We start from the raw sequence: 19,020 nt of genomic DNA, 5'->3' as shown, positions 1-19,020 counted from the left end.
TAATGGTATTTCCATTTAGTAATTTTATCTTTGTTACTATTTGCTTTCAGTATAATTTAATGTTCCCTTGTCTGGTATAGCAGAAAACATAAATAGAAGTAGAATAAATAGAAAGCATGCGATTAACTTTCTTCATAAGATTTATTGTATCGTGTATGTTTAGTTTGACGTGTCTTATTCCTGTGCTCTGGAAACTAACCAGTGCCAGACTTCTAAATCCTCTTCAAATAACACTCTCTCTAGAACCCTAATAATTTCAGTTACACATCTCGTAGTATTTTTTTTTTTTTAGTCAAAGTAACAAAGCTAACAGTATTTCAAAAAAATGCAATAAGCCCACTGTGTTATAGTCTCAGCATTCTCTTCAATGTTGTTTTTAGTGCAGCCTACAATTTTGTTTTCTTATTAGAGTACTATTCAGCATGAATCGAACCTTTTCTTGAGATATGAAATGTCGCGTGTGACCTTTCCCAGATACTTACATATTTCCCACACTTCGCATAAACCATCCAGTTTTCTTTGGTAGCATTCGATATTCCTCTTGCAATTTTGCTGTCTCCACTATTGACTAGACTAAGAAACCACAACACTTAAAAATAGCTCGGATAAATCCATCCCTTTCTCATTTCTAGAGAATGAATGAATATATACTAAAACACGGACCCATTATGCAAACATGTGGCACCCATAGATATGAACTTGCTAACATTTGGAAAAGCCTTCAAAATGTGTATTTAGCTACTTAGAAGCATAGAAAATACAATTAATCTAGAGAAGTGTGATAGAAAGATTTGGCTTTATGTGTTCACTCTTTATTCTGCTGGGAAAAAATGAAGAAGCTGTCTCTTCTACCTCATGCCAATGGCAAGCACTGGGTGAGGATGGAAAGGCAAATACTCCCTTCTCCAGGGCCTCTGAGCATGCTTTGCTAGGAGAAGTACATGCTGGGAGAAGCAGAGAGAGGAAGGATTAGCAAGGAGAGAGCAGGCAGCAAGGATGGAGCCTGGGAGGTTGCTGGGAAAAAGAAGGAGCAGACAGGAGTGAACCTCAGCGGAGATGGCAAGATGACAACTGGGGCCCAGAGAGAATTCCTTTAACCAAGAAGCCACTGAAAGTTGCGAGAATGAACACAAGAATGAAGGAAAGGATAACACTAGCAAGGGCTAGAGTTATTTTCAAAACCTATTTACATTTTTCTCAGTCAGAGTTTGGGTTTTCTTTGTTTCATAAGTGGGTTTGTGCCAGTTCATATTCTAATAAAGATTACGGCTAGAGAGAGACAGCTCTTTTGGTGCTTTTCCTGTTAAGGAGAGGGAACAGATGCCTCAAATATCTAACTGTTTCAGGGTCACATTTGGAGAGGTGACCTTGCCCATTCCTCCATTCCAGAAGAGGTTCAGCTATACCATCTTTCCTGCCAGATATCTGTCTACCCTGTTGTCCCAGAATTTGAGTGACAGCAACTCCACAATCCTTCCATCAACTGACTTCAGTATTCTTCATCTGAGGACATTTTACCTAACACCTTGGAAAGCATTATCCTACCAGCTTTACAGCCTTTCAGCTCCTAAAAGTCCAAATGCAGGACAATGATTTTACCTTCTGTATTGCTACATTGCTTAAGTTTTAGTTACAGATGTGTAAAATATTCTTTTAACCTCCCCAAACTAGCTAGTAGAATTATTTCTAAACAGTGCATAACTTAACTTACTCCTATATATACTTTGGCCTTATTATATTTTGTCACATGTTCATCACACAGAAGCCAAAAATAAATGTTTTTATCAACCTCTGTGGTCTTTAGATCAGAGATTAAGATTGCATACTTTTCTGACAGGATCTGCTATTTTTCATTCATTTTTATGCACAGTGTAATTTGCCATATAACATAGCTTCTTACAAATCATCAGCTTCATACTTCAGAAGGGTCATTGTTAAATTCACCCTGAAGATAGGGACAAGGAGACACAGAAATTAGCAGGGGAAAAACGTATCTCAGTGATGGTATTTACATCAGGGGATGGGACACAGAGGACCTTCTGTCTCCCAGTCTGCTTTCCACTTGACAGACAGAATAGTTGATAAGTGGATCCTTAAAACTCCTATTGCACCTTCAGTGGCACTAGTGGTAAAAGGTCAATGCAAAGCCAGGTCTACGCAAAGGAATGCTTGTTTGAAGCTACCATGATTTTGAGAAGTTTATGTTTCACGCTACAAATGTTCATGAAAGACGAATCTTAAAATATTATCTTCCTACGCTACAAACATTGAGTCAGTCAGTGTAAATCAAAACATGAAGGAAAATATAAAAAATAACAACATAAAAGAACTTCCCCAGAAGTTATGTCAGTTTGCAGGCATAAAATGAGGGAATGCAAAGAAAAAAGACACAGAAGACCAATATTTTTTGAAAGTCTGGTATTTTTAAAATATTCACAGGCCAATTAAGCAATTTAGATGCATATTGCTATTATATGCCATTCAGCTGATTGATATATAATTTTGCAGTAACTGATATAATTCAGTAAATCTTAGTGGTATCTTTGCTCTTACCAAAACATATCAAAGGTTCTAAATAAATCTTTCCGACTACATAACCTGTCATGGGTAATTTCTTACCACAATAAATATCTAGAGTTCAAAGAGTTAATAAAAATAGGGATTCTAGTGATCTAAATCCATTTGCAGTAATTTCTGTCTAGTTGTCCTTGACATTTCACAAGCTGGTAACCTCCTCTGCTCCCCTTTCATTCACACTTCTAATAAGACAGGTTAGCTTTCTATCATTTAATAGTCAGCTACCTTTCAAACTGCCCAAGAAGCTTGGCTCTTCTCAGATGAAGAACAATGCAGTAAAGCTACTGAGGAGTGTAAAAAAAAAAAGGTAAAATGAATATTGTAACAGACATTTCTTGTCTGTAAATGTGATCTCTAGTTTATTTTAATAGCTATACTAAAACCCCAAGGTATAGTTAACAGTATTATATGCCTTGTGTCTTCATATAAGAAAACATCCCCAAATGCATTTTCTAATTTACAAGCCTGTGACAAATCCAAGCTGCTGAGAAATTAAACTTTAAAAATATGTCTTGGGGTGATAGAGGACCACTATTAACACTATCATAACTGTACACCACTTGCATCAAATCTGACGTTTCTGTTTAATATGTTTTGCTAAGGGTATACCGTTTTATGGCCTCCCAATGAAATCAAATCCAACCCAGACGTTTTCACTTTTCTAATATAGTTCACTTCAAGGTTTTAAAGCTGCCATTTCTTTTTCTTTCTTTCTTTTCCTCGCGAAAGGTTGATCCCCTGGCATCCATTAATTCCACAAGAGCCTAGTACTGGGTCAACGAGTCAGTCATGAGTACTTCCATTAACTGCGTTAATTTACACTGAGGCACCTTAATGACATTTTGTCAGAGCTACCTATCTAACTTCTAAACACACTATTCAAAAAGTAATATAACAATTTTGAGAGGCATTAGGAAAGATTAGTGCCTGAACAGGAGGTTCTGGGGAAGTCAGTGTTACCAAAAACTGGAGCTGGGGGGAGGTGGAAAGGAAAAAATGTGAAAGCTGACTGGCCAAGTTATGGTCATTTCCGGGTGACTTGTTTCCTCAAAGGTCACTCTGCGAATGTTCATTCTTCCTCCAGCTTGTACTGATTATCTTGAGAGAAGGTCAATGTTGATAAAGGGAGACACAATAAAATAAACTCTGTTATCCAAGTTCTCCCTTGTGTGTTACCACTCCAACATAGCACATACCGTATTAATTCTGTTTCATCCACTGTAGTGAACAGGTTTCTTTGAAAATTAACCAAAACAGACCAAATGCATGGAACAAAATTATCTAAGTAGATCTTTAATCATCCATTGAGCAATAATCTATCATACACTACATTTTTCAAATGTGGTGTATCTTTTGCTACAATTCAAGATGTGGCAATTACGGCTTGTTTTTCAGACTGACCAAACTAGTGCCACAGCCTTATTTTCATTAGCTCAATGTGAAACAATTTAGTTCCAAAGGAGAGTTCACATGTTCTCTCTGTTTCTCCCTCTCTCCCTTTCCCCTCCCTCCTTCTCTCTCTCCCTTTATGTATGTGAACTCTCCAAGAGTGCCAGAGAGGACACGTGTGTGAAAAAAGGAGAATGACTCACAGAATTGCAGCTTCCTAAAGAGATATACATTCCTTTGCAAATGTCAGGTATTTATTTTTTAAATTTTAAGGTGGCATTTTTTAAAAAAGATTTGGATGCTTCCTTTAAAATTACATTGAGGCTGCAAAAGAACAGTGTTGTGGGAAGTATCTGCATTGCTTAAAAGTCCCAATTTACTATTTTTAATTAGACCTTGCTAATAAAGAATTAAGGGAATTCATAATATTATTTAATATGGTACTTGAAAGCAAAAATTATGGCCATCTTACAATACACAGCATTGAAGAATGTCAGATTAATTCATTACACACACTGTTTTTAAATTATTTCGTAACCTGTGCCACAGTAATTAATGAGATTAGTGAGATCAGAGATTAAATGTACTTAAAGCAGCTCAGATGAATTTCAAATATATGATAAGGAATACATGAATAATGAACACTTGCTATTCTTAACAGTTTTGAAAGTTTGCTACTTTGATGGATAGTCCATATTCTACACACCTAATATTTACTATAAAGACTCAAAAAATCTTTAGGGTGGGAAAACAATTTATAGCGTGTATATCACATGGGAATCCACACTGTCAAAGACCCCCATTTATAACTGTGTGCAGCCAGAAGAAGCTACACAAATATGCAGAACACTTTGACAGAGAACATGCTTTGAGATTTTGTACTCACATGCAACCTCTATACATCTTCTCTTCTGCACACTATCTACTTTCTCACAGGACTGCTAGAAAAATATTAGAAGTTACCAGACAGCTGAACATGAATTTTTGGATATTTCACACTCTCAGAGCTGAAGGTCTTTTGCTGTGCAAGACAGTGGTTGCTGCTCTTAGGAGAGTGGGCAAAATGGGTAGAAATTTTGAGGGGCTTTCTTGGTGGTTCCCCAAGCCTCACCGCTTTTCCAGTCCCTGAAAACTTGATTAAAGTGCTTAAAAACCTGTAAGGCATTCCAAGCAGTAGCACAACTAATCTGAAAAACTGGGGTATTTCTAGTATTAATAATAGTTCAGTTTCCCATCCTTTTGCAGAATGAACTCTGAGGCCTCAGGGAAAACTTGGCCCTGATGTCATGGCATTGAGAAATGAGTTCATTAAGATCTTAAGCAACAAACAACAGCAACAATTAGCTGCTATACTCATTCTTGATTTATCGCTAAGAAACACAGACTCTACAAATGGAAAGGGCCTAAAGGGTCAACTAGCGCATCCTCTTGCCAATTCATGATTGTCCCTGATGCTTTTCCAGTGCTTTGCCAGTCTATGTTTCTAGGAAGCTCAAGAAATAAGGGTTTCACTACTTCCCCTTGTGAGGATATTCAAATTCAGAGAATACTCAATTCCACTTTAACTTTTTGTACTCTGTTGGTTAAGTAAGCATTTTTCAACTCTGATCCCTTTCCTCTGAGGTTTACCTCTTTGTTTCCTGACAAACAATTCTTCTCCCTTTCATATGTTTGCATATTTTATAGCATTTATGATACCATGTCTTCACTTTTAGACATTAATTACCCCACATATACACACATTTTTCTTCCTCTGTCCAACTCCTTAAACACATTTGCTGCTTTTCTTATCGCTCCCTCTAGTTTGAGTATATACTTCCAATAGCTAGTTCCCAGCAAAGGAAGCACTAAGAATTTGCTTTATCCATCATGACTACATACTAAAAATTGAACATTGAAAAAACAAAAACTTGTGTCCTCCAAGAACATGAGAGCTCTGAAACAAATGAATGACTAATCAGACTATTTCAGGTGGGATTTAGATGCCATGAGATACCCCAGTTGTTAAAATGTTAAGGATATATATCTTTGGTCTCACTATAAGCTTTCTGCCATCCTGCTAATCTTCAAGATTCCTTGTTAAACTGAACAGAAAACAGCAATGCATATATTGCTTAGGCTGCTGAAGTGTACTTCAGTAGACTTATTCCAGTAGTGGCTTTGTATCAGTATATAATAAATTAATTTGATGATGCAATGCATTGAATGTTGATATTAAATACATTAAAAAAATCTCCTCTCATTTCTACCTTTTTTAACTTTTTTTTTTTATTTAGATAGCTTATGAACTTTTTCTATTTGCTTTAGCGTCCCTTAAAGATTTAGGTTATTTTTGAATCTGCTTTTGTTTATCTATTTTTATCTTAAGCTGAATCAACTCATAATAAATCAATTCAAGGTTAATTTATAAACCCACCTTCCCTGTATCTTCATTAATTAACAAAACCATGTTTTAAACAGCATCTTTAATCCCTAAAGTATCCCTGAACAGACAGGTCAGGGATTATCTGGAGAAAACATTCATTGGCTAACATACCTCATCTGTGCCTCCCATATTAGATTTTCTGTAATGACTTAGCTCCAAGTAGTATTTCTCTTTCTAATGGCATAACAGAAATGTATATATTTCTAAATCTGACTCTGGGGCTCTACAACAGACTCCCAAATGCATTCTAGAATACATTATTTTACAATCTTTGCCCCAATGTAACTCTGAACCTTCATTGTTACTATTTTATTCAAGTTATCCCTAACTCCCTTCTTTAAATTCAATGACATTAAAGTACATAGCTACCCCACATCTTCACCTTTTGCCTTCCTTTTCTGAAGGTGAGTACTTGGTCCTGAGCATCTTTTTAATACTTGTTTTATTTCAATAACTTGGATTTTTTTTAGCACAAATACATTTTGTAATGCAACTGTTATCCCTCCGTAATTCCTGCGTCCTTACAGTAGCTGGCAGCAGGAGTTTAAATTGCCCCACATGGTTCACAAGACTCCTGGTATTTTCATACAAACATTTTAGTTCTTTGTTTTACTGGTAACTCATCTGGTTGCTAGTTTGGGAAGAATGCTTTCACTAATTATATATCCTAGTTGAATACCGTCCCTCCGTCTGTCCACAGATATTAGTTCATATTTTGCAATGCCTTCATGTATTTAACTGCCCTCCTCCTGTGTAGTAAAGCCAGACAAGAAGATTACAGTCACTTCCAACTGTCATCCCTTATTCCTCTGTTTAAGACTCTTATCTTTTGTTTCAGTCCCACTCCTAGGAGGCCATTTTCCCAGATATTCTGGTGGAATACCAGGAAAACCAGGTTTCATTGAAACTGTAAAAATGTCAACACTTTGAATTTGAAGAAATGGCTGCATTTCAAATATTGTAGGTATTTATTAACTTGAATTTCTTCTGAGTTCTGAAACTTCCTTTGTTTTTCTTACAAAGGTAACAGTGATAGTACTCAAAATACTATTGACTTCCAGAGGAGCATAAAAAAACATGAAATGGGTTGTAAGAGGTTTAAACTAATTTCTTTTCTTTAAAACGTATTATCTCCCATATGTTAAGTTGGCCATACAATTTAAAATTCATTATTCTAACTAATAACGGAATAATAACAACATGGTTTGCCCACATACAGTTCTGAAACTGCTGGAATATTTATGCAAACAGGAGCTCTGGAATAAAAATAAATCAACAAATTTACATCGTCTTCTTTTGTCAAGTTAAGTAAAAAATATAATGGTAATGCGACCTTGACTTTAGCATTTCCTAGTATGAGTGGCAGTATCAAAACAAAAGAGAGATATATTCACTTTAAAATAAAGTTTAAAAAAAGAGTAATGAATGACATACTGCAGCCTTTGCCTACCTTATTACTAGAAAACGAGAATCAAGAAAGGACCATATTATTCAAAATATTATTAGAATTTGGGTTCTTTCTGATAAGGTCCCATGTATATGAACAATAACCCTTTGTATTTAACAATAGGTAAGGAATAACAACAGTAAAATCACCCTGCTCTCCGGCTGTTTCTGTATATCATGTAGAAGTTGGTTTAATCTAATGCGTACTGTTGTATAATATCCCCAGGCACAGTCAAGTAAAAGCTAAAGCTGTACAGAAAAGCCAACGTTTTAAATGGGTCTTGTCATTAATGCTTTATTAATTGCCCCAGGCAATGCAAACCCAGAGCTAGGCAAGCTATAACAATATGACACTTTAAGGTCAAATCCAATTCCTGCTGTGTTTTATGGAGTGGGCCAAATATTGAGTTAACAGCAGGAAAGAACAATTTATTGGGCTTTTCTCCATCTCCTGATTATCTGATCTAAATTAGATCAGTTAGGTTGTTTTTCTCTAAAAACAAAACACCTTTTGTCCACTCAACTTCAAAGAATCTTTGATTGTTTCTGTTAGAACATCTACCTTTTATTTAAACTATCCCTACTGTACTGATTATAAAGATATGAAATATAAAACCCTCTTTGTCCCTACATAAAGCAAAATACCATAAAAGAAAAAAGCACATTTATCAATTTATTTAATGTATACGTTACCTTCACATCTGAGGTATCTCTTTGGCTGTTCCTCCAAGACCTGGCTACTGAAGAGAAGGTTCGATCTGGGTGGTCAAATTTGCCATCATTTGCATTTAGAAAGAATGTTGTAAAGGGTTCCTATAGACAACGAAGTTAAGACAGATTAAGAAAAGAGCAGAAGGAATAATGCAGCAGGGTTCTAATGAAATCCAAATGACTTTTGCAGATCAAAATACTTCATAAAGGCCGAATTAACGACAAATATGGCACCTCATAGTTACATCTATGCATGAGTATCTGTACTGAATATCTTAGTACATTTATTGGCACTAACACATTTTGCACACATAATCTTGAGTTCTGGCAGGAAAGGTCATTTTATACATGCACTCTTCCATAAGACTAATTACCCATCAGCGGCAGACCTATGTAGCTTAGTTCCAGTTCGTGATGGTTGCCTACTTCACTCCAACCATTGTAAACACTCTCTGTGTTATTTATATTACCATGCTTTGTTTACCTCTTATAAAATGGTATGCCAAAATAAAATCTTAAAAAAATCCCCCTCCCTCCCGGATTTTCCTTTTGTTTTCATTTTATTTAAAAGACCTCAGGAGGTTCCATTTTGCCTCATGGTGGGCAGAATGGCTGTATGGTCGCTATGAGGCTGACTATGGTTAAAAATATTTAGCTTTAGCATTATTTTGGGGCAGAAGTACAGACATTAAATATTTAAAGTTTTTACTTTTGCTAATTCTATCTGAAAACACACTCCCAATACTTACTAAATGGAAACAGCAACTAACTTTTGGGTAAGAAGAGGTCAAGTCTTCATCTGGAGAACCCATTTTTATGTCACTGCATTCCACTGCAGAGGAGGGGTTAACAGGGGACCAAATCCTTAATTTGACAGCAGAACCTGATTACTGAGATCGTTGCCAACTCCCTGGTTTTCCAGCACCACCCCATTAGCTCTCTGATTCAATTAATATTTGGCAATATGCCCACATGGGTGGAAACTACTTCTTCCTTTTTGCCAAAGTCTGATGGGGAATGTTTGAAAAAGTGTCCCTTTCATTAAATTCACACTCAAATTTATTTCCTTGCATGTTCTGATCATTTGGAAATTTCGTTAGTCAAGGCAGTTCATAATCACCAGATTCTTTTTGCCAAAGTCTTATTACAGTATTACCCATCTACTATTTGAATTTTATTATATATATCCTCTATTTCCTTTTCTGAAACTTTTGAACAAAGCAGCGAACTCCTCCGTTAATAAAGAAATTTTGAAGGAATTATGTCACATTATACACATTGTGCTTAAATTACCCAAGATTAAAGAGGATTGAAGTAATTCATTTTCTGTAGCATTTGAGAGCAATTAAAATATACATAAGGAAAGCATGGATGCAAAGCTAGTGAAAGAATCCAAAAAGAGGAGGAAAATAAAAGAGGGAATTCAGACTTCCAGAGACTATTTCTCCAATCTTCACTCCATGTGTCTTCCCAATCAATCTTTTCTATCACACACAACAGTCAACACAGGCTACTTTCTTTCAAAAAAGAGAAAAACTCTTAAGTTTCTCTCTCTAAAGGAGAAGGAATGGGATAGCTCTCTCATTGTCATCATAGTATGCCAGTACCTTTGAAGTAGCTTAAGGGAATTGTTTATATTTGAACAAAGATTTTTTTGTTCTTTTTTTTTAGCCAGGGACAGTATCTTAACTTTCAGTGTATGTTAGTGCAAATATGGAATCATTTTCATTATAATAATGCAAGACATTCTACTGCTAATTGAATGGTGGATTTTTTTCCATGTCTTTTTTTCTCTTAAAACATTGGGGATTTATATTAAAAAGATATATTCAAAAGAATAGGTAACAATCTAAGAAATATACTTTCATCAGTGCATTTATTCCCATCAGAGAATCCTAGTATATGTTAAATAATTAACTAAAAATAATTAAATTAAATTTAAAAATAATCAATATCATTTCTTGTTGGAGGACCCTAACTCCCATTGTACAATGACTTTATTTGCACTCGTGAGTATTGAAAGAGTGCATGGCAAGTGAGGAAGAGGTTTATAATTTGAATAGAATATTAAAATTTAACAGCAGCTCACCTTGGTATGCAACATAAAAGTATTACAATGAATTGTAACTCTGAAAGAAACAAAATCAAGTTTTTGTATGTCTAGATTTTACAGTGCTTCATACAGTGAACTTCATGTAAAATATAAATGAAAAAGCGTATGATTCAGACCCAGAGCTAGCAAACTGAAAACTATATACACAGGAACTGGATTATATTAATTTAGCCTAAAATTCTATTAATATTATAATTTTAATATCAAATTATATTCTTTCAACATTAGAATTATTTTAGTTTTAACTAAATTCTCACCCTCCAATTCTCTGTATATATTTGCAATAGAAATCTTTGCAAATTATGCTCTTTTACTAGCTTACGCGTACTGAATAACTTTATATGTTGTTGACCTGAGCACAAATAATTCTGTCTTCTACCAACCCCAACCTATCACTTTTTTTCTTTATAAGATACGTGTCATTTGTTGTAAATATCATTGTGCAGTAGACTGTGGGTCACTGCTGAGGTTCTGAAATCAGAAGCAGTTGATGGATTAAAAAAAAAAAAGCAGAAACCAGAAAAATGATGTAATTACAATAAATTATGTAAAAATATTAATCCAAAATTCCATCACAACATTATTTTAAGCATCTGAGACAAATATACAAAAGCAATAAAATTCATAATCAAGGATTAAACTTTCAATAGCTAAGCACTACAGGGTGCCCTATTATGCTATCCTGCTATGACCTGTTGTGCCTATCTTTTTGGATTTTTAATCCTTAGCAGAGATTCAGAGCTTTCACTTGCTTTAGCTCAGACTTCTCACATAATTTTAAGGTAATTTTTATTCTCTGGAAAGTCAAGTGCTTATATTATATAAATACAATTCATATCTGTATTCAATATACTCATTTAAATACTGTTATTCTATGATACCAATTACTGTCATTTCATGTAAAGGTTTTGTTGCTGTGAAAGCTATAAAGCTGCACAATGTTTTCATTATAACCCCGTCTCACTTGTTCCTAATATTCTGAATAAAATTCACGCCTCGTTCACTGCCAACAAGAAGAGAAATTTGTGGGGTACTTGATTACAATGAATACAAGCTTGAGCTGTGGGAACAAATAGTTTTTCTATTCAACAGCATTTGTCTCCCTTCATCCCCCTTTTAACAGTGCCCAGTCCCATTTGAATCATTTATGGTGGGAGTAGGGGAGGAAAGAGTAAGGGATGTGTCATTCTGAGACATCTTATATCAAAAAAAAATGTCTTTTCAGCCATTTGTAAGAGGAGAAAAGGAGAGTATTGGGGGTTTTGTCAGTGACGTACACCTTTTGTCTGATATATCTGTGACTGTCCTCCTCAGACCTACCAAATAGGAGACTCAGATTCACTTCTCTTTACAAGAGGATTTCAAGTCCTCCGCACATCTGAATCTCACTAAAAACTAGTTTCAGCTCAATCAGACATGTCTCACAATAAATCCAGAATTTCTTCTACCTTGGACAAGTACTTAGTTATTGCAACAGAAACTGGAAATCAATTATTCTCTGCAAACTTCTTGACCACAAGGTTAAAGAATTATGCTCTCTAATACTTGTTTTTGTTTCAATGATGATGTCACTGATGCACACAAACACAACTTCAACAGCAACTACAGAGAGCATCCAGTTGTGCCATAGCTCTAGCCTATTTCGCCTAAAAATCTGAAAACAATGATGATATTCACATTCAAGCCAGAATTAATTCTTCTGTCTACCTCTGTGTTTTCTTCTATCTACTTTTCAGGCCGACATTCAAGTCACTGAAATATATGGCATTCTGATGTAGGATTCTTTGTTTAAACTATTCTACCTACTACAATTCAAATATTCACTGGCCCACATGGAAAGTGCGTGAAAAAAATTACTCTTAAATGAGGTGGTAAGGTCACATACCCATAAACTATGAATATTTAATTTCATTGATACAAAAATGGAACAGTGGCAAAAGAACAGTGCATCCCTTTCCAGAATACCTTTTATTCTGTTTGCTGGATCAAACTTGTGGGTGATGTTGGCTCAGATTTCCTAAGGAATAAATTGGATTTCTTAGATTTAAATCTAAAGATGTGTGATGTGCAAAAATGTTTAATCATGGTTTGATTTCAGTAACACCTCAAAGGAGAAGAACGCACTAGTAGACAAATCATGGCGTTCTCTGTTAGTTTTTATCATCATTATTAACCTGACTGAACAATACAGTAGACTTTCGCATTCATTATCTATCTCTGTAAAGTAGTTATCTAAGCTTTAATAATCTACTCCTCAACTTAGAAAGAAAGCTGATCACTTTCAAGAAATAGTTGATTTTGGATATAAACTTAATGTTTCTGGAGATCATGCAAGATTAATTCGTAATTATAACATTAAATATTTCTAGACTGTGGCTCAGTTACTTTCTTGTGAAGCTAGTTAGAGGATTTTTTCTTGATCTTTCAGAATTCTAGCATGACAAAACGGAGGCAGAGATTGATGATATCAAAATCAATTAAACAGGACAGAACCGAGGCTAAGGCATAAAGTGCCTTTTACAAAAGTAACCTGATGCATCATATAAAGGAAAGCAACAGAGAGAAATATAAGGCAGTAGGGAGCAGATTATCACAGAATTGACTCAGAAATATGATATTACAAGCAATGTTTTGAAGAGAACTGACAGGAACCAGATTGCATCTGACAGAGCCAAAAAGCAAGACTTAAACACATTTTTAAGGTTTTGTGGCAATTACACAACTCTATATATACATACTTCAGAGTGGCTGAAACTACTTTTCCTACTGCAACTACTGTTTCCTCCAATACAGAGGTCTAGGCACGTAGTTTCTCCCCCTGGATCCTCATTACTCTATACTGTTTTGTTCTGCTTCTATCTAGACTATCTCATTCCCAGTATACTTTTTGACATAGCTTTTGTTGTTGTTTGTTTGCTTGTTTGTTTTCTCACCATTTCTCTCTTTTTTCTTTCCCTTTTCTTTTATTCTTTGGTCTATGCAGTCTTCTCCCATGATTTTACTTTCCACTCCTCTCTTTCAATCTCATTTTGTTGTCACTTTCTACTAAAAGCTCTACTGTAACATATCTCTTCCTATGAATCTTCTCCAATCTCTTAAAATAACAAAAGCATTTCTCTGCGTCTCTTATTGTCCCCTTCCTCTTCCTGGACTAGACTATAATTTACCTTTTATAAAATGTTCTTACACAGTCTTCTTCACAAACTTATACCAAATAGCTCACATACTCATAGCTCAAAAAATTCATGAGCAAGAAATCCTACTTTAACTTCCAGAAATCTGACTTAGCCTTATCTATCAACTTCACTGGCATAATCTTCTCCCTTAGGATTTTTCATCCTTTATTTTGTAGTGAAAAATATCTCTCTAAGGAACACTATGACTTTATAATTCCCATAGCTATAATCTTTTACTGTCTCTATACACACTTACTTTCAAATCTTTATTTTGGGTTTCCATACGCAGCCCTATCTGATCTCATCACATCATTATTTCTATTTTCACTTTTCTGAGCTTTAATCTTTCCCCACGTCTATCTCCCTCTCACTTCTGTTGTCTCCTCCCACTAGTGATTGCTTTTCTTTGCCAGTCACTCCTATTTAAATAATCTTTAAAATAACTATCTAGCTGTGCCCCCGTATTTAAATTCTCCCTTTGTTGTTTTCACCTTCTTGCCATCAGCAATCTCTTCCCTGGAAATCACTGCTTTTCCTTTTCTTTACTGCTTTCTGTTCTCACATATATTGTTTGCTCTAACTAATGTAATTTGTCAGGTCTATATTGCAAGGCCATCAAGGCAGAGACCTTGTTCTCTAGCTCTTTAGGGCAAAAAAGAAAGAGAGCAAGAACACCTACAGTATTACATAAACAACAGTAGTAAAAATGACACAGCATTAGCTTAATACAGGAAATGAATACTCCTTGGTGTGTTGTACATTCAGCCTTTAAGGAGACTTTCAGACCCAAGGATTTGCCGACTAGCAAGAGGGGATCTTTTGTTGAATAGGAGCCAAAATTAATAGATAACCATGCAAATAAAACCACTGTTTTTAATATACTTTAAGGCAACAAAGAAGCACATGTGAACCATAAAATGAATTCACAGTACATGAATAATTTAGCAACATTCAAAAGGAGTACAGTGATCACCCCATATAAGAGTGTAATCAATGCTTAGTTTCCCACAGGTTAAGAAGTATATCCTGAACTCATAGACATGTGAATTCTTCCCTTCTGAGCAGAAAAACAGGATATGTCTAAGGGAAGCTGAGATGAGTGAAAACTCACATCTCTAGCTTTGTGCAGCTCTGCTTTGCTTGGTCCTGTGTGAAACATGCTTAGAATACACCTTATGCAACAGATTTTTACTGGCAGAGTGTAGTTTAAGTTAAGTAATTGCACAGTGACTCAATTTTGCATTAATTCGGGTTTCTCTGTGAAACCTTAAGGCTCTCATCAACACTCCTTTTTCTGTAAATCATTGTCTTAACACACAAACCAAATTCAGATTCATCCTATCTTTGAAGTTTGGTCCCCTTTCCTAGATCTGATTTTGAAGATAGGATTTAAACATGAGGTTTCCAGAATTGAAATAGCAGTTTGAAGTTAGAATCTACATTTTCACATTTCTGAAAACTGGAAGTTATTAATTCATTGAGAAGCATAGTTCATTTGCATAAAATATTACTCCATACTGCTTTAGTATAAAACCGGTTCTGTAATTCCCCTCTCAACCTGACACAGTTTAATGCACTTTTTACAAAAGGTTTTCCTTTAATGTTGTATATATCTGTCCCTAGCTGAAAATAATAAATTAATATATGAGTAGTATCAGCTTTCTGTATTGTCTAGAGACTTTTTTTTAGATGGATTTAGTTTTAGGTGGATTTTCTTCATCATGTGTCCTTACACCACCACAATTTTGTGTCTAAATATGTTTCAGATTGTTTGGATAGGAAGGAATCACTACAAATAAGTATACACAGTATACCTAGAGAATTTCTGAGATTTTAAGGTAGGGAAGAACAATGCGATTTTGATAGAAAGGTACTTTCATTAAAAAAATTGAAATAGTGCTAAGTGACAGAAGAGATGCTGTAGATAAAGATATTAATGAAAACCAGGATTCAGAAATACTTACAATACGAACAAGCCAAGCCAATGTAGAAGTAGATGTAGAGTAGTGGGTGTTGTAATGATAAGGTGGAGTCTGATCATCTTCCCATGTCTCATACCGTTCTGCATAGAAGACTGCTCTCTTTGGGTTCAAAGCACCAATAGGCTACAAAGGGATAATAGGTCAAATATATTATCAGCTGAAGGGCAGCATGTCTGATATGTCATAGGTTAATTCTGCATTAAGATTCACTACACAGGAGACTCTGCAACCAAACTCATTCCATGCTGTCGTAATCCCTTCAGATTGCTGTAATCTTAGAATCTCTTTTCAAAGGCTTTGTGTACTAAAAGTCTTATGGCTTTCCTTATTTTAATTGACAAATATAAGTGATCCACATCTGCAAACTTTCAAGACCTTCTTGAAGTATGAGTTGTTTCCCAATTAATTCAGTAACATTGTTCTGGAAATAGACTTCTAAAACTGCATTTTAAATGCACTGAGGCCAAACTAATATTTCTGTTGCTGTCATTCACCATAATCACACAGCTAATGAAAACTGACTTTTGCTCACACAGGATACTTTGTAATGCACAGTTCATGATGAAAAGATTTCACGCGGAACTGCTGATGGTGTCTGGTGATCCTAAGCAGAAATACCTAAAAACCACGCATACTCCTGCAGGACTGGATCTACTTTCTGACTGAACAAAGCCTGACTGAAACAAACTTTCTGACTGAACAAAGCCTGACTGAAACAAACTTTCTGACTGAAACAAACAAGCTTTGTACTTAAAAACAATAGAATTTGGAAATTATTCACAAATTCAAACTCCATTCTGAGCATACTTAACAGACAACCTATACAAATCAGGTAAAAACCAAAAGAAATGTAAGACAGTAGTAGGAATTGTTGATTTTGATGTGCCTACTTAGAGGATACATGTTTTTCTATGATTTTTTTTAACCCACTTTATCTCACATTTTTTTTGCGAAATGTATTTGTTATTGTGTGATACAAAAGTCACTGGGATAAAGAAAATACAACAGAAAGTAGATAAAATGTTGAAACATATAAGTGATCTTAAATCTGTTTTTCCAGATGAGATAGTATACTGAATTTACTACCTATTTGCAAAGAATCTTCAGATTTTAGCTCTTGTATTAAAATTAACCAAACACACAGAGTTTAATACTTAGAGGAGAGCACAGTTCCACATCAAATAATTGTATAAACTTATTATAATTTTAAATTATTACTTACTTTGTATTAATCAAAAATTAAGAGTTAGTATTTATATTATTAGGGAATTAGAACTTGAAAATAAACATATACTGAAGGACTTTGACCCTTTTCAAAATGCTAAGAGGTCTTCTTACATTTCATTCCACAGAACCATTTTTCTACGGAGTTAAAATCCAAAGTCATTTGGAATGGAAATACTAGTACAAGGTCAAATCAGTGTGTTTCACTACACTACGTATCTACCTGAACAATTTTAAAGCTGCAAGTATTTTATCCTTCAGTGCTGCTATGTTTTTTGAGATGGCTGTTAAAAAGGCTGACATAGAACATACTGTTTTCCAACTCTACATATTAGAGCTTGTTTTTAAATAGCAGTGTTTGATGAAAACTTACATCTTAAAACATTATGATTTCAGTATTTTTCACAAGAAACACTCTGGATGCTTAATACTTTGCTGTGTCATGGAGATGTTAATAGCTTTCTCATACGTGTAAAATGTATGAGTAATCCCTAAGGATCAGTGTTATCTGATGCAGATTGCACTGCAAGACCTCACAATACATTCTTGAAAGAGAAGTATGAGCCATTCCCTAACACTTTCCAGGCTCATTTCCCAACTACTGGAAAAAGAAAAAATAAATATTTTCATTTTTGTTATACTCAGTTTCGTTACATATCCTGCCACTGTCAGGAAACACACTGGCATTATTATAGGCTATAAGGTGCCGATACACAAAAATGGTTGTTTGACCACTTTCTTGAAAGAGTAACTTATTGAAAGACATTATTTTCCTATTAGAATGACAAGCTGTGCAGATATATGTGCACTTTGCTAAATTATATCAAGGCTCTGGGTTGCTTTGGGGACAGCACGGGACCTGCTGATATCACCCTCATCAAGGTACTGTGCATCCACTTCTCTAGCAGAACAAATTTCCGTCCCCAACTGCACATTTCAAAAGCTAAAGCAGTAATTCACACCCTAGTCTGTTAACAGGAAATGTTCACCTCCTCTGAGAAGGAAACACAAAATGGCAGACAAACTGGTAAGATTCTGTTTTGTAACGGAAAAACACCCTGAATATCTCTTTCCTCCACTGTGAAGGTGCATCTTACCCTATGCTGCAGTGAATTCTGAGGCTATGGAAGACAAAGGTGTCATCTGTCACAATATTATTGTACATATATGTTTGAAGGCACAGTAGAGAAGGCATACGATGATTAATGCAAGATTGAAAATCAAAACTCCAGGCCTTTCAAAATATAGTTGAAGCTGATCAGATGTCTTTCATCAAATAAGCTATGTTTTCATTCTTCACTGTAAATTGATTACAGTAACAAGAACTGTGAAGCATAACTGATGCTCAAAAATAATTACAAGGTATTTTATCTTATAGACTAGCAAAATTTTAATGATGGTTTAACCCATAGCTCTAAATAACTTAAAAAAAATATATATATTGTTGTATTTAATGAAAAAGGTACTTTCTCTCAAGAACTTGACAATTTTTCAAAGTCACATAATACACTAAAGCAAACACACCATCATGTTTTCTAGGTTCTTCAGGGAGAGGTGTTATTTCAATGTAAAAGATAAAAGATATAAGGTTGCAAGTTGGTGCATTCCCATTTTCATGTAAAAATGCCTGCATAAGTAGCTAAAATAATCTACTTTCAGAAGACACATGTTCAATTTACTAAATGATAAACCTAAAAAGCTGTATTCTGAAGATTACCTTCATCCTCATCAATATTCTTTTCAGAGTCAGAATTCATTTGTCTTTCAATTACTTTAGGATTCATCTGAAGAAAAATGCTGAAATGCACAAAATATCTGCTGAATAAAATGGACTTTTAAAGTGAAATATCGTGACAGTCATCTCTGTTCTTGCATGGTATGGAAATTTTGATATGAAAATCTCTGGGAAGAATCTTTTCTGGGAATTACCCTTCCTTGCCCCAGAGAGAATGAAAGAAAGAAAGAAAGAAAGAAAGA

General features: G+C 34.9%; 1 protein-coding gene across 4 annotated transcripts in view; it reads right to left on the bottom strand.

The window, feature by feature from the left end:
* Window positions 1-19,020, bottom strand: part of NBEA (neurobeachin) — a gene marked incomplete at its 5' end in the record, with an annotated part of 522,572 nt that overhangs the window by 61,341 nt on the left and 442,211 nt on the right. For all 4 annotated transcript variants that reach the window (XM_082332788.1, XM_082332786.1, XM_082332789.1 and 1 more), the window contains 2 exons: window positions 8,531-8,650; window positions 15,802-15,942. In XM_082332788.1, coding sequence (XP_082188914.1) covers window positions 8,531-8,650; window positions 15,802-15,942 — 261 coding nt within the window. The remainder of the gene's footprint in view (window positions 1-8,530; window positions 8,651-15,801; window positions 15,943-19,020) is intronic.

Source organism: Platalea leucorodia, assembly GCF_965183815.1.
Source record: "Platalea leucorodia genome assembly, chromosome: 2".
Classification (NCBI taxonomy): domain Eukaryota; kingdom Metazoa; phylum Chordata; class Aves; order Pelecaniformes; family Threskiornithidae; genus Platalea; species Platalea leucorodia.
This window is presented reverse-complemented; position numbering and strand designations above follow the sequence as displayed.